The sequence below is a fragment of the Bos grunniens genome, chromosome 27, assembly GCF_055505025.1.
Source record: "Bos grunniens cultivar Pamir isolate PY7600 chromosome 27, Bosgru_T2T1.0, whole genome shotgun sequence".
In the NCBI taxonomy this organism is placed as follows: Eukaryota; Metazoa; Chordata; class Mammalia; order Artiodactyla; family Bovidae; genus Bos; species Bos grunniens.
Window position 1 is genome coordinate 21813753 of NC_141191.1, and position 13619 is coordinate 21827371.

General features: G+C 33.9%; 1 protein-coding gene across 12 annotated transcripts in view; it reads right to left on the minus strand.

Annotated features, from left to right (window-relative positions):
• The window catches only part of MICU3 (mitochondrial calcium uptake 3), a 93433-nt gene that overhangs the window by 15201 nt on the left and 64613 nt on the right, over positions 1 to 13619 (minus strand). For 5 of the 12 annotated variants that reach the window (XM_086380685.1, XM_086380681.1, XM_086380682.1 and 2 more), the window contains 2 exons: positions 10643 to 10681; positions 1815 to 1910 (listed from right to left, as the gene is read on the minus strand). In XM_086380685.1, the coding sequence (XP_086236811.1) occupies positions 1815 to 1910; positions 10643 to 10681 (135 nt within the window). Of the gene's footprint in view, positions 1 to 1720; positions 1911 to 10288; positions 10355 to 10642; positions 10682 to 10906; positions 11075 to 13619 lie in introns of those variants that run through there. The other 7 variants (XM_086380683.1, XM_086380684.1, XM_086380688.1 and 4 more) reach the window with 3 other exon arrangements.

Here is a 13619-nt window from a genome sequence, read left to right on the forward strand (position 1 = left end):
TTGTTTTCTTTTCATTTTTCTTTATACTTCCCTCCATCCAATTTATTTTCATGATGTTTTAATTAAATTAGCCAGCTTATGATTATAGCTGTGGATTGATTACAGTCAATGGTGTGCTAGTAAACTAGCTTGCAAAGGGGAAAAAAAAAGCCAGATTTGTGCTGTTTCCAATGTCTAATACACTCCTATCATGGCCACTTTGAAGGTACCAATGGGATGTCACAGAATGCTGAGTTGGGAAGAGATGTGCTGTAAAAGCCAGCCCCAGCACAAGTCTGAAAGAGCAATAAACATCTTCAAGAGATCCTATGCGAATCTTATATACAAGATCTTTGAGTATATGTATGAGCCAACTGGTCTTCTGATATTAAACCTCCCAAGATTTAAATTAAAGCAGATTGTGTCTAAGTGTGAGAATTTCTTTCTAGCAGAGCTAAATGAGATTAAAGATAGGCTGGAGGCTGAGAGGCGAACAGTCCGTGCTGGAGAGATAGCAAGACAGAACTGCTAATTTGAAGCTGGGCACAGCTGGCTTGTAGGGACTCTAAGGACTAGTGTCCCCAGTTGCTCTTACTTTTAGGCACTGACTACTATGTGCCTACATAAATGATTATAGAATTAAGCACTTCTAAAATATGTGTAAGTGGAATATCCATTAGCACTTTATGACCCCAAATAGCTAGAATTTAAAAAGGTGATTTTTAAACATTAATAATTACTAGCCATAATCACATCATATTTATATATCACATACAGACCAAATATAGGGCAAAATGCTTTATTTACTTGTTTTAGGATTTTAAAATTGAGCACAAGTGGCAAAATTAGCATTTCTAAGTGTCTACCATGCTCTCGAGATGTCAGTTGAGTAACACTGTATATATGGGTAACAGAAGTCATATCTGATCCAGTTTACTTCTCTAGATATTTTTAAGTGTAATTTTTAAAAACAAAACTTTAGAAAAAGAAATGAGAAGCCAACTTTAAAGACAAAAAGATAATGAAAAATACATTTCTTAGTATTTACTGAAAAAGTCCTTTACGATAAGCCAGCCAGCCATCTCTAATAAAGTTCTTAAAAATTCTTAATAGGAAACATAGAACAGTATTCAACCTATAACACATAGCCCATCTTTTAAAATGACAAATTCCTATTAACGGGCAAAAAGAGAGTGGGGTGGTGGGAGCCGTCCGCCTGAGTGCAGCAAAAAGGTACATGTCTCTATGGAATTCAAAAACAATAATGAGTGATGTAATGGTCGGTCTGCTTTTAATTTTCCATGCATTGGCAATCCTAACCAATATCAAAGAAAAATGTTCCTCCCTTCCTGGACGGACTGCTCTTAGCACAATTCCCCCATGCCCACCCCTGGTAAGCTGCTCACTATGAATAGTGGGAAACTGGATTGTTTACATATATTGTAACTCTAAAGCATTAGATATCTTTTACTAAGTTCATGTAACATTGAAGTTTATAAGGTTAAAAGAGTCAGTGAAACTATAAATAGTATTTTCAAATGTCCTAAAAGTGATCCTAAAGTGAAAAATAATATTTCCTTTTAATTAGGTTGGAAAGTCAAGTTTTCTACAACAAGCAGGTAGATTTAGACAATTAAAGGTGACCTTGCAGCCCCTGCCAGCACAGCTGACATATTCAAATATACCAATTTATATATAGGAATTATTGCTTTCCTAGAGAAAAGGGAAAATACAAAATACATTTTTGGTTTCATCACTGTGACTCTAAAATGAAACAAGGACCAGATTAAGAAAGTGGCATGTGGTACAAGGACCTGGTTGAGGTCCGATTATACCTCTGCGAGGTCTGAGAAGAGTGCTTGGCTTGTGTTACGTCTCAGTGTATCCCAGTAGCTTCTGGAGACGAGTTCCTCAGCATCTGTTTTAAGTACCTGTGGAAGTTTTTAAGAAGCACAACTGAAATCTAAAGAACAGTCCCAAACAATGATAATTTATACACTCTAATCTCTTCTAGCCAAACTTGAAAAGGAAGAAAACACACTAGCTTACCTTTTTTGTTTTCTGCTGCACACAACAGTATTGTATTACATCACCGGTAAACCCAGGCCATTTTCAAAGCGGTAACGTATATAACCACTATTTCTAAGTACAATGTGGCTTTGTCAAAAAATCACCTTCTTCACTCCTGGGCCCATGCCCTTCTACTGAGACACACATCACTTCTAAGAAAGTGTGAAATAAAAATTTTATTCACACCTGTGTGAAGTAAATTCATTTGAGGAGATTTTGGCAATTTTATAGCAACCCAGGAAAATTCTGCTTAACTTAAAAATGAATTGTTAGCTAGCATATGTTAGTGCATCAAAGAATCAAAATGACCACATCCATACGTTAGAGAAAATTTAGATTAATCCAAAACTTGTCAGAAAGAAGTACGTGAGTTTCAGGCAAACCACTCAGAGCTAACCAAGGATTTGGTAAGTGTGTCTATGGTAAACAGATCAGGTACTTTCTGGTTTATCCCAGGGACACAGCACCAGCTTCCACCTCAGCACAGGCTAGTCTGAAGGTGATAATCAAGATGAAGAAGTGTTGTCTAATCTTCATATGAACTGTAGAACTTCAAGCTTAACTTGGACTGTATAAACAAAAGTAATTAAATCTGGTCTCTGTCAGAATTTATCAGGGAAGATTTCACAGATTCTCAGGCTTGGTCTTCTTTGGGTTACTGTAAGAAGAAAAATGCTGCATAATGAACTTAGGGGTGAGTGGCTGACGATGAGAGAATTCTCATTTCTTGTGTGTGTTAATTTTCAAAAGTCCAGTGCCCCTAATGAAATTATAAGCATCTGGCAATTATTTCAAAGACCTATATTTTAATTCATAATTATGAACTAGAAAACACTGCCTACTGCCCATATTTTAATAAACTCTTAATAAAATGTTTCTAATAAGGTATCATTAAGCAGGAGTCACTTATATAACATAGATATATTTACTACCATAACAGTAAACATAGTAATATGGCAAGAGAGTGTGCTCATCACCCCCTTTAGTAACTAAATAAGCTTTCACCAAGTAAAATTAGCTGAGTGGAGAGCTAACACAGTTCTTTCTCTTTTCCATATATATAATAGAACTTCGATAAATGGTTACTAGATTAAATACTTTGCCAAGTTATCTAAATATTTTGACCATGGATATATTTTTAAACTGTAACTAGAAAGTTGGTATACCATAAAGAAAAGGATTGTTAAACCAAAGAAACTAGAAAATAAGGCTTACTGCACAATTATTAGGAGGATAAAAGGAGATTTGTTCTATGAAGCCAGGCCTCTTCCCTACTTTGAAACACTGGTCACCATCACCCCTTCCAGCCATCACACACAGACTTTGATGACATTAAAAATATTTGCAACATATGAAGGGATAAAATTAGTTTGACAACCTATACTGACATGGATTGCTATAGGAAAAAATGTATGTTCTGAGAACAGAAAAGACAGAGAGGAGGAAGAAAGGAAGGAAAAGAGGAAGAGAGAGAGGAAGGAAGAAGCTAGAGTGTGAAGAATTCAGGTACTGGAACCCTAATCCCCAAGGAGATGGCATCAGGAGGAGGTGGGGCCTTTGGGAGGTGATTAGGCCATGAGGCCAGAGCCTGCAAGGATGGGATTGGTGTCCTTAGCAAAGGGGCCTGAAAGACCTCCCTTCCCCTTTCCACCACCTGAGGATGCAGTGAGAAGGTGCCAGGAAGTATGCCCTCAGCAACTACTGCACTGAGGCTGCTGGCTTGCTGACCTTGGACCTCCAGCTCTCAGAACTATGAAAACATGATCATTCATCATAAGTCATCCACTTTATGGTATTTTTTATATTGCAGCTCAAGCAAACACAGAAGGAAAGAAGGAAAGAAACAAAATAAGGGAGAATGGGAGGACAGAAGAAAGGAAGAAAAAAGGTGGTTAGAGGGAAAAAAGACTGATTTAGAGATGAGAATATGCCACTGTGGGAAGCAGAACAGTGGTGTCCTAAGGTTGTTCATGTCCAGATAGGCAAATAAACTATATATATAGTATATTTGAGAAAGGTTATACCCAGAGATTAGGCAAACGAGGGGAAAAAATCCCAAAATAGCAGCCCATAGAATTGGGCAGGAAACTGTCTTTGCTACTAGTGATATTTAAAAACACACAGAAACATAGAACACACAGGAACACACAGAAAACACACAGAAAAATAGAAACAAAGAAAAGAAAATTACATCTTTATAATTTGGGCCAATACAACAACTGTGCCCTGAGACACCATAATCTGAGAACTGTAAATTAAAGTCACACGGGACTGCAGGTCTCTGCAGTGTATCACAGAAATACACCCACAAACAAGTCTTCCTGGAAAACACACACCCTTAACCCAGGCCTTCAAGAATCACCACAGACACATTCCAACAAATACATGCTCATAATATGAGATCGTGTGTGTGTGCTAAGTCACTTCAGTCATATCAGACTCTTTGCAACACCATGGACTTGCAGCCTGCCAGGCTCCTCTGTCTGTAGGATTCTCCAGGCAAGAATACTGGAGTGGGTTGCCATGCCCTTCCATGAAAGAACGTAAGTCATCACAAGTAGGAACTAGCAGAAAAAAACAAACAATAGAACCAGAGCTGCAGATTTCAGATGCTGAAATGATTAAATATGGAATACAAAATAAGCTTAATAAATTTAAAGAATATGAAGTTGCATGTGACAGGATTTTTTAGGAAAAACAGACTACTGAAAAGTATTAGGCTGATTAGAAAAAGTAAAACTTCTAGAAATGAAAAATGAATCACTGAAATTTAACTGAACTGAACTATATACAGCTAGAGAGAAAATCTAGCTGTAAAGGTAATATGAATAAACTATACAGAATGCAGTGTGAAAAGAAACAATGTGGCAAATTAAAGAGGAGTTGACAGACATAAAACATGAATATCTATGAAAGCTCTAGAAAGTCACAGTTGAGAAAATGGGAGGGAGGAAACATTCAGAGAGACACTGGCAGTAAACATTCAAGAAATAATGAAAGCAAACAATCCTCATATTTGAGAAGCCCAATAAATTTCATGATAAGTAAAAGCAGAAAGATAGATTGTAAGAAAACTGTAGAATAGCAAAGGCAAAGAGAACCTTAAAAGCACCCAGAAAGAAAACAGATTAACTACAAAAGAATAATTAGACCCAGAGCGGACTTTTCAATTTCAACAACAGAAGCCAGAAGACTAGAATGACATCACAATTTGCTGAGAACACATGTCAATCTATAATAATATACCTAGTAAAATTATCTTTCAAAATAATGGCATGTATACATATATCAAATAATTATACACCTGAAGCTAATATAATACTATATGCAAATTATGTCTCAATTAAAACAAACAAACAAATCCACAGAAACGGAAGAGACTGGTGTTTGCCAGAGGCAAGTGGCTGGAGGTGGCAGGGAACTGGGTGACGGTGGTGAAAAGGTGCAATCTACCAGGAATAAGGTAAGTCAGTCTTGGGGATGTAATCAACATATAGCCTGGCAACTACAGTTAACAATACTCTACAGTGTACAGGAAGCTGCTAAGACAATACATCTTAGTTTTCATCACAAGGGAGAAAAATTGTAACTATGTGATGGGACAGATGTCAACTAGACTTACTATGGTGATTATTTTGTGATAAATATATATATCAAATTATACATCGTAAACTGATACCATGTTATATGTCAATTATATCTCAATAAACTGGAAAAAAAATAAGGGTGGAATAAAGAGATTTCCTGAGAGAGGGCTTTAAAAAAATTATCAGAAGATCATCACTTGGGGATATACTTTGTGAGTATAAGATTATGAGATTTAAGAAGGGGAGAAATTAAAGAGGTAATTACTGAGAAAAGAATAGCAAATATATAAGTAATTTGAAACAAACATGGCTGATACATATTTTAAAAGTCTAACTTGGTGGATTATAAAATACAAGGGTAGACATTATTGTTTTAAGTACACATGCCAGGAGCAGAAAGAATGGTACTAAAGAAATTTTAAACTCTATTTTTGAGAAAGAGAATAAAGATACAGTCCAATCTAAGACTTTATTATTTTAAGTATATTTACTAAATTTTCAAGAATAACTACATAAAGAAAAGAAATACAATGAACATCTTCTAAACTAAAAATAAATCCAGTTTGTATAAATACAAATGAAGAAAGGAGAAAAAAAACAGTATACAGAATGGCTAAAGTAAATCCAAATAAGTTAGTCATCACAGTAATATAAACTGAATTTCCAATTAAAAAGCCCATGTTATCTACCCAGAAAAAAGAAACCAATAAAGTACACAAGATACACGTAAAAAAAGACATATCCAAAATATAAGGGAAAAAATAGGTTGAAAATGATAAACCAGGCTTCTAGTAATGAAAAGAGAGAAAACAATGCCAATCTTCTCACTGAGAACAATTGAAAAAACTAGACAAAATATAATACAGATGTATCTTAAAGCATCTTAAAGACACTATCTGCCTTTTGTACTACATTTTCAGGTACAAAAGCAATGGTGCGTAAAATTTCTGAAGCCTTAGTACAATGACAGCAGTGGGACCAAAGGCCAAAGTCATTACATTTTTCAGAAACTGTCACATTCTCAGTTTCATATACTCACATTAAAATAAAATTCACTTAAGAATATACTTGCTGAAGAATAGAACTCATAATTTTGTTAATTTGATCTTTGAGCACACATCTTTTTAACATTCAGTGTGAAGGGAAGCAAGCATAAAGCACTTCTGCTAATGAAGTACTATGGTTGTCTTGAGAAAAAACATCCAGGTGGTGATTTGTGTTGCAAGGTAAATTAACCACTTTTTTCATGAACCATCATTTTTACTTGAAAGAACACCTGATAAAACAAACTATGGTTATTTAGACCTTGGTATATGGCAGACATCTTTTTGGAAAATGAACCCAGTGAGCCTGTCGCTTCAAGGGAAACAACTGATAGTATTTGTTGCCCAAACAATATACTGAACAGACTGAATACAGAAGCATCTAAGAGAAACTGGCTGTCTTCTATTAAGTCAAGTGTTAGAGATTTGAAACAAATGTAAAAATACTACTTTTCTCATTACATTTTTGAAGTTATTTTTCATAAAAAATGTTTAGGATAACATGTGAGTTTTTATTATTTTTAAATATATGAATAACTACCTTAAAATTTCTGAGTTTTAATTTCTAATATGGTAAATATAGATAAATATATCCAAAATATGAACAAAACTTCTTTGGATTCTCAATAATCTTCAACAATGTAGAGGGGTCCTGAGACCAAAACATTTGAGCACTGTTGCTTATAGTAATTGGAGAAGGTGATGGCACACCCCACTCCAGTACTCTTGCCTGGAAAATCCCATGGACGGAGGAGCCTGGTAGGCTGCAGTCCATGGGGTCTCAAAGAGTTGGACACGACTGAGTGACTTCACTTTCACTCTTCACTTTCATGCATTGGAAAAGGAAATGGCAACCCACTCCAGTGTTCTTGCCTAGAGAATCCCAGGGATGGGGGATCCTGGTGGGCTGCCGTCTATGGGGTTGCACAGAGTCGGACACGACTGAAGCGACTTAGCAGCTTATAGTAATAAAAATGAATGAACTAGAACCATTCATTAGATTCAATAACATAGATGAAGCTGACAATCATGATAATGAGTCAAAGAAGCAAGACACAAAAAAACTCATATAATATGATCTCATTTAATTGAAGATCAAAAGTGGGCAAAACCAAACTGTATCATTTAAGATACATAAAAAGGTTGTAAAATGACAAAGCAGTGACTGACATAAAGGTCATGATTGTGATTATCTTTTCCAGAAGGATTATGACTGGAGATATATGGAAGGGCTTCTTGGGGCATGTTTAATTTCTTGATCTATATTATATAGTAAACTTCTATTATTTTTTATTTGATATTTACATTCTATCAGCAGTAAATTTCCAAACTAAAATATATATTTAGAAAAAAATCAAGGAAAGCTTCATCATTACTAGAGGCAAAAATAGATAGTAAAAAACACAAAAAGGGAAAAGTCATATGTTAAAAATAAAAGGTAGTATATTTGACAACTAAAATAGATTTTTAACACAAACACATTTCTAGAGATCTAGGGATAGTATTTAATTAAAGATTTAATTTGCTAAGATGATTTAAGTGATCTAAATATATTCCTATAGAGGCAATAACAAGGCTTAGAAATATATAAAATAAAACTGGAATTACAGGTAGAAATTATTAAGTCTAACATAGGAATGTGTAATTTAACACACTATTTGACCAAACAAGTGGACAAAAAATTAGTAATGATGGAGATTTAAAACACATACTTAATATGTTTGATCATGCATATATTACAACCCTGTACCCCAAGTTGGAGAATATACATTATTTTCAAACAAAGATCATTTATGAATATTGGCACTGTTTTAGTTCATAAAACTAGTTCAATCCGTGTTAAAAAATTATAACTGGTACATTTTTGGACTCCAATGAAATCTGGATAATAATCTTTAAAAATTTGCCAAATATAAGGCATGTCAAAGTCATGCCTTGACTTTGCATTATTGACTTCATGTTTGCCTTACTTGTTCTTCTGGATGTTTTACATTTCTTTTCACCATAATAAGATAATCAAGAGTTGACTATATAAGAAATATGAAAAGAAGTAGGGTTGTTTGGAACAAAGAAGGCTATAATGTAACTGTCTTCTAGAAAATAAAGGAAAAAGAAGGCTATAATGTAACTGTCTTCTAGAAAATAAAGCAGCATGTTCAATCTTACACTGTAGGAAGGGATAATCTGACAGAGTAGAGGCAAAATCTACCATAAGAATGATTAAATTTTGGAACTGGCTACTGCAGACACCACAGAACTTCAATGTGTAATAGTAAAATCCAGAGGTACTGCATTTCCTGAAAGAACCTATTCCTAAAGGTAGAATCTGAGGTTATAATTAGTTCCATGAACTATACTCAAATTAGATACTTTATCACTCCAGCTGATCTACATACAATTCTGGAAACTAGCAAATAATTGCCAGCTAATTCATAACATTATACTATTTTTCTCTTAATGTCTAAGTAACTACAATTTGTTTATGTGGCTTAAACTAGAACCATATTAGTACCTGTTTCCTTTTAACAATACTACTCTGAAATGTATTATTTAAAAAAAATGCTTGTCTCTTATATGAAAATTATTTATGAGTTTAAAGGAAGCATATAAGTTGCCACAGTTGGAAAAATGGCCCATGCAATGACAGATTAGAAAAATAAATAACAAAGTCATAATTATTATTAACAAATTTTAAGCTTCATAGGGCATGTGGCATTAGAATCTCTGAGATTTCCATCTTTCACATTCTATTTTTGAAATAATTAACAGGAATCTTTAAAAATTTTTAAGAGAACAGTAGGCTTTATTCCATGGAAAACAGTGAATTTTGCAGAAAAATTTTAAAGTATCTTGTAAGGAATCAAAACAACCAGTCAGTCATAAGATTCCCATGGACTTGGCTTGTTTTCCAACCCATTCTAGGTCCATTCCTTATGACTTAGATATTTTACATTTATTTTATGCTGCATCAGCCTTTAGTGTATACTTGAGTCTCAAAGAGAATTAGTTTTTATAGTTTGGAATTTTTATTAAATATCAATTTCAGGAGGCACACAGCTAGAGTCTACACTATAATGGAACCTTTCAGTAGGACAATACTGAGTAGCTCACTGTAAATTCGAGAGTTTCTCTCAGGTGGATTTGTATAATTTGAGGGCTCCGTCTAAGTGACTTAAGGATGCCAGGGAAAATCAAACGGACTGTGCCTTTTACATTTAGAAGAGACCATGGCCTATTCTCAGTTGTGTAGCAACTGGGCTAATCCATAAGCTATGACTTTCTGGGAGAAAGAAAAGAACGAAAGCGTAGCATGAGAATACATCTGGAAGATCATTTGCAAGAACTCGCAACTTTTTCAGGAAAAGACGAGTTTGAAGATCATAATCCTTTTTGAGAAACAACATGATACAGTGATATATTGAACATATCAAGTGCCATCTTGTACAAGACTTTTGTAGAGACCAAAGGCAGTAGGCAGGCATCAAAAGTTTTAGGAAGAAAAATGGGGAGAAATACTGAGAACTAGCAAAAGTTTATCCATTAATATCTTTGGTATTAGAATTAAGACAAGACTGTACATCAGATGGAGAGATCTAGCTCTTAAAATACCTGTGTCCTGCAGGAGCATAGCCTGAGAATCTGCTCCATAAATTGTACTTAACTCTTCAAATACCACTGAAAAATATAAAAGGTCAATTACTCTACCAGAGTTTTGGGTTCTTGTTCACTCACCTTCACCTTATTTTAATCTAAAGCTAAAGAGAAAGAATTGCTCTGTAAATTTATAATTTTCTTATAAATCCAGGAAGGAAATAAAAACTGGGGGCTTGGTTTCACATTATTATATTCAATAAATTCCTAAACAGTCTCGATAGTAGATCTGGCTTTATAAAAGAAATAGCATTGTCAAGTATAACAGGTGAGGGCTATTTACATAAAGAACATTTAAAGGGTTGTACATACACTATTAGTAGGAGAATGGTATCCATAAAGTTGAAGACGCTGACATAGAGCACAAAGGGCCAAATGAAGTGTCACATTTCAGAATGAACCCAAGTATAGCAAAAGAAAAAAAAGAAAAAGACGACAAAATAATCAATTAGGAAGGGCAAATCATTATGCTACATTCTCTATAGAGCACGCACACAGTACAAGTGGGATAAATGTTAAAGATGAGTAGCAAAGTTTTTTAAATCTCGTATAATTAAACATTAAGTGAACGTGTGCTCATTTCAACCACTTTCATTATAACTTTTTAATGGAACTATTGGTTTGAATTAAACATGGTACTCCGAAGTACGCAGTTTTCCTGAGACATGCTTCAGCAATTCCATGTGCGATGAGGGGCAGACCTGGATGCAGCAGCATGGCGGTGGGGATGGCATGAGACCTATGCTGGAATACAGTTCAGCGCCTGTTAGTGCCATGGACCCAGGCAACTTAATGAACCTCTCTGAGATGGTTTTCTCTTCTGTGCAAAGGTGTGAAGACTTACCTGAGAGAAATGTAATGAGGACTAAATGAGAGTAACATGTATAATGGAGATAGTACAGACCTTAGCATATAGTAAGTGTCCCAAGAAATATTATGCTCATTTCTCTCTTCTGAAGGAGTTCATTTTGATATGTAAATATTTTAAAATTTAGTCTTGCCTAATTTTTGATTTGGGGATGTACTATTCAGTTTAAAATATTCTACTAATTAAAAGAGAATTTCATGTTTCACAATTAGCTAATCTTTTTGAGTATTTATTATATTTCAAACCCTGTTAAGTGGATACACAGTTTAACTCATTTAACCCCCATAATCATCATATGTGCTCATTACTCCTATTCTTGTACAAATGAAGAAACTGAGGCACAGAAAAATTTAAGGACCTAGTTCAAGGTCACAGAGGTAATGAATGGCAGAGCTAATAGTCAAAACTTGAAAAATCTGACTCCTACAATGTCTAACATAATCTATATATTTTCACCATAAGCTAAATTTCAGTTGTTTCAAAACTCAAAAATCTCATCAGTTCAGATATGCATTGTTTAAAATGTGACAGTTCACATTGTTAAAATGTGACAGCTATTAACGTTACCACTAATTATTACTATTATTGTAAAACACAATAAAAATATTTGAAGAGCACTGTATTGTCCTAGAGTGTTGCTTAGTTCAGAAGCTGCACTAAAGATTATTTCTGGATTGTTTTAAGAAATAGTTTGGATAGCTAAATTCTATAAGTGAGATTCCAGGAGCATTAATTGAACTGTAAGATAAACACCTCTGGGATACCTATGGAGATCAGTGTCTTTAGCAACATTCATTTCCATATAAGTAAGTGATAGAATACTTAAAAGTTATTTTTATCTGTTCTTTAAGTCTCCTTCCCCATGTATTTGCTAGATAATGTTTCACTGATCTACGTACGTTCATATAAAATAACACAATTTAGGGTATACTGATATAATTTAGATTTCATAATTCAGATAGACTTTCCCTAAATAATCCAAGTTAATAAAGTTTTACCATATTACTGTTATGAACTTATTTGCATTATATCATTGGTATTAAATTTACTTCACCTGGGATGCAATGAAGCTTTTGTGCTGACATGGTAGCTTTTCCCAATGTGGGTTGACTGCTATTATTATTCCCTTTCCTCTCTCCCTTTGTTACTCACTTAGGTATTTTAGTAAAGGTTACTGATTAGAATAGGATTGTTACTTTACTGGAAGATCCATAAGTCTTTTCTGGAATTAGTATAAATAAACAAACAATTAAGTATGTATTCATTGAAACACTATCTACTTTATCATTGAGGTATACCAAAAGATTTATTAACATAATTCAACCTCCTAAATGATATTTTATCAACAACTTGCCTATCCAGTCAATCATTGGCAATCCATGAAAGTTAAAATAATTGTTTACTCTTTTAGTATATTATCAGTAGAGAGTGTCTTCTACAAGTGTCTTCCATAATTTATTGGGGAGGTTAAAAAAATACTGATAAATATACCATAGTCAAATATTCTGAGAAATAATACACATTCATAATCCTGATAATCTGCTTTTATTAATATAAATACACACTTTGTAAATCTACTGGGATGAAAATGACACCCATCTGCTACAGATAACCCATGTTTAAAAAAACCTAATATATATGCTTGTAACAGTGAAAAAAATAAAAAGTGTTGCAACTCTTTGAAGTTAATTATTTGATTTCCAGATAAACCAATTAAACTATTTCACAGGGCCACTAATTTGCAAATGGAACAATTATCAATTACATACTAACAAAATTCACCATGTTTCTACTATCTAAGTACCAGAGGAAGAAATATGATACAGTGGGTAAAAGTATAGGTTTTGGAGTTGGCCAGCCATGGGTTCAAATCTTGGCTTTGGCATTTAATAGGGAATTTTGGACAAGATACTAACCTTTCCAAGTGTCAGTTTTCTCATCTATAACTATAGATAATAACAGAACTGTTTGGTAGATTAAAAGAGAAAATGCATGCAAAGCGTCTAATATAATGCCTCATACTAAAGTCTTAGTACCTGTCTGTTATTTTTATTAAGTGAACCTAGGATGTTGTCAGGCTGAAATATTTACTTGGGACAAGCAAAAAGAAAACTAGAAGGAAAATGGAGGGAAATGTTGCTTAACTCTACCTTCAAAGTAAAATGAAACATTACTCTTCCCAGAAGAAGAATCTATAATACATCTTTCTATGAATGCAAAGAAACATATTATTTCCTTGTTTTTGCTTCAATGTTCATATTATTATAGTACCACTAAATTTACTCACATGTATAATTAAATCTTTGCAATTCACCTTTAAATTTTTATATGCATAATGATCTGTATTAACCTATTATATGATATACCCTTCAAATCTCATGGATAACAACAATATGGATGAAAATGATTTAATGAACATGG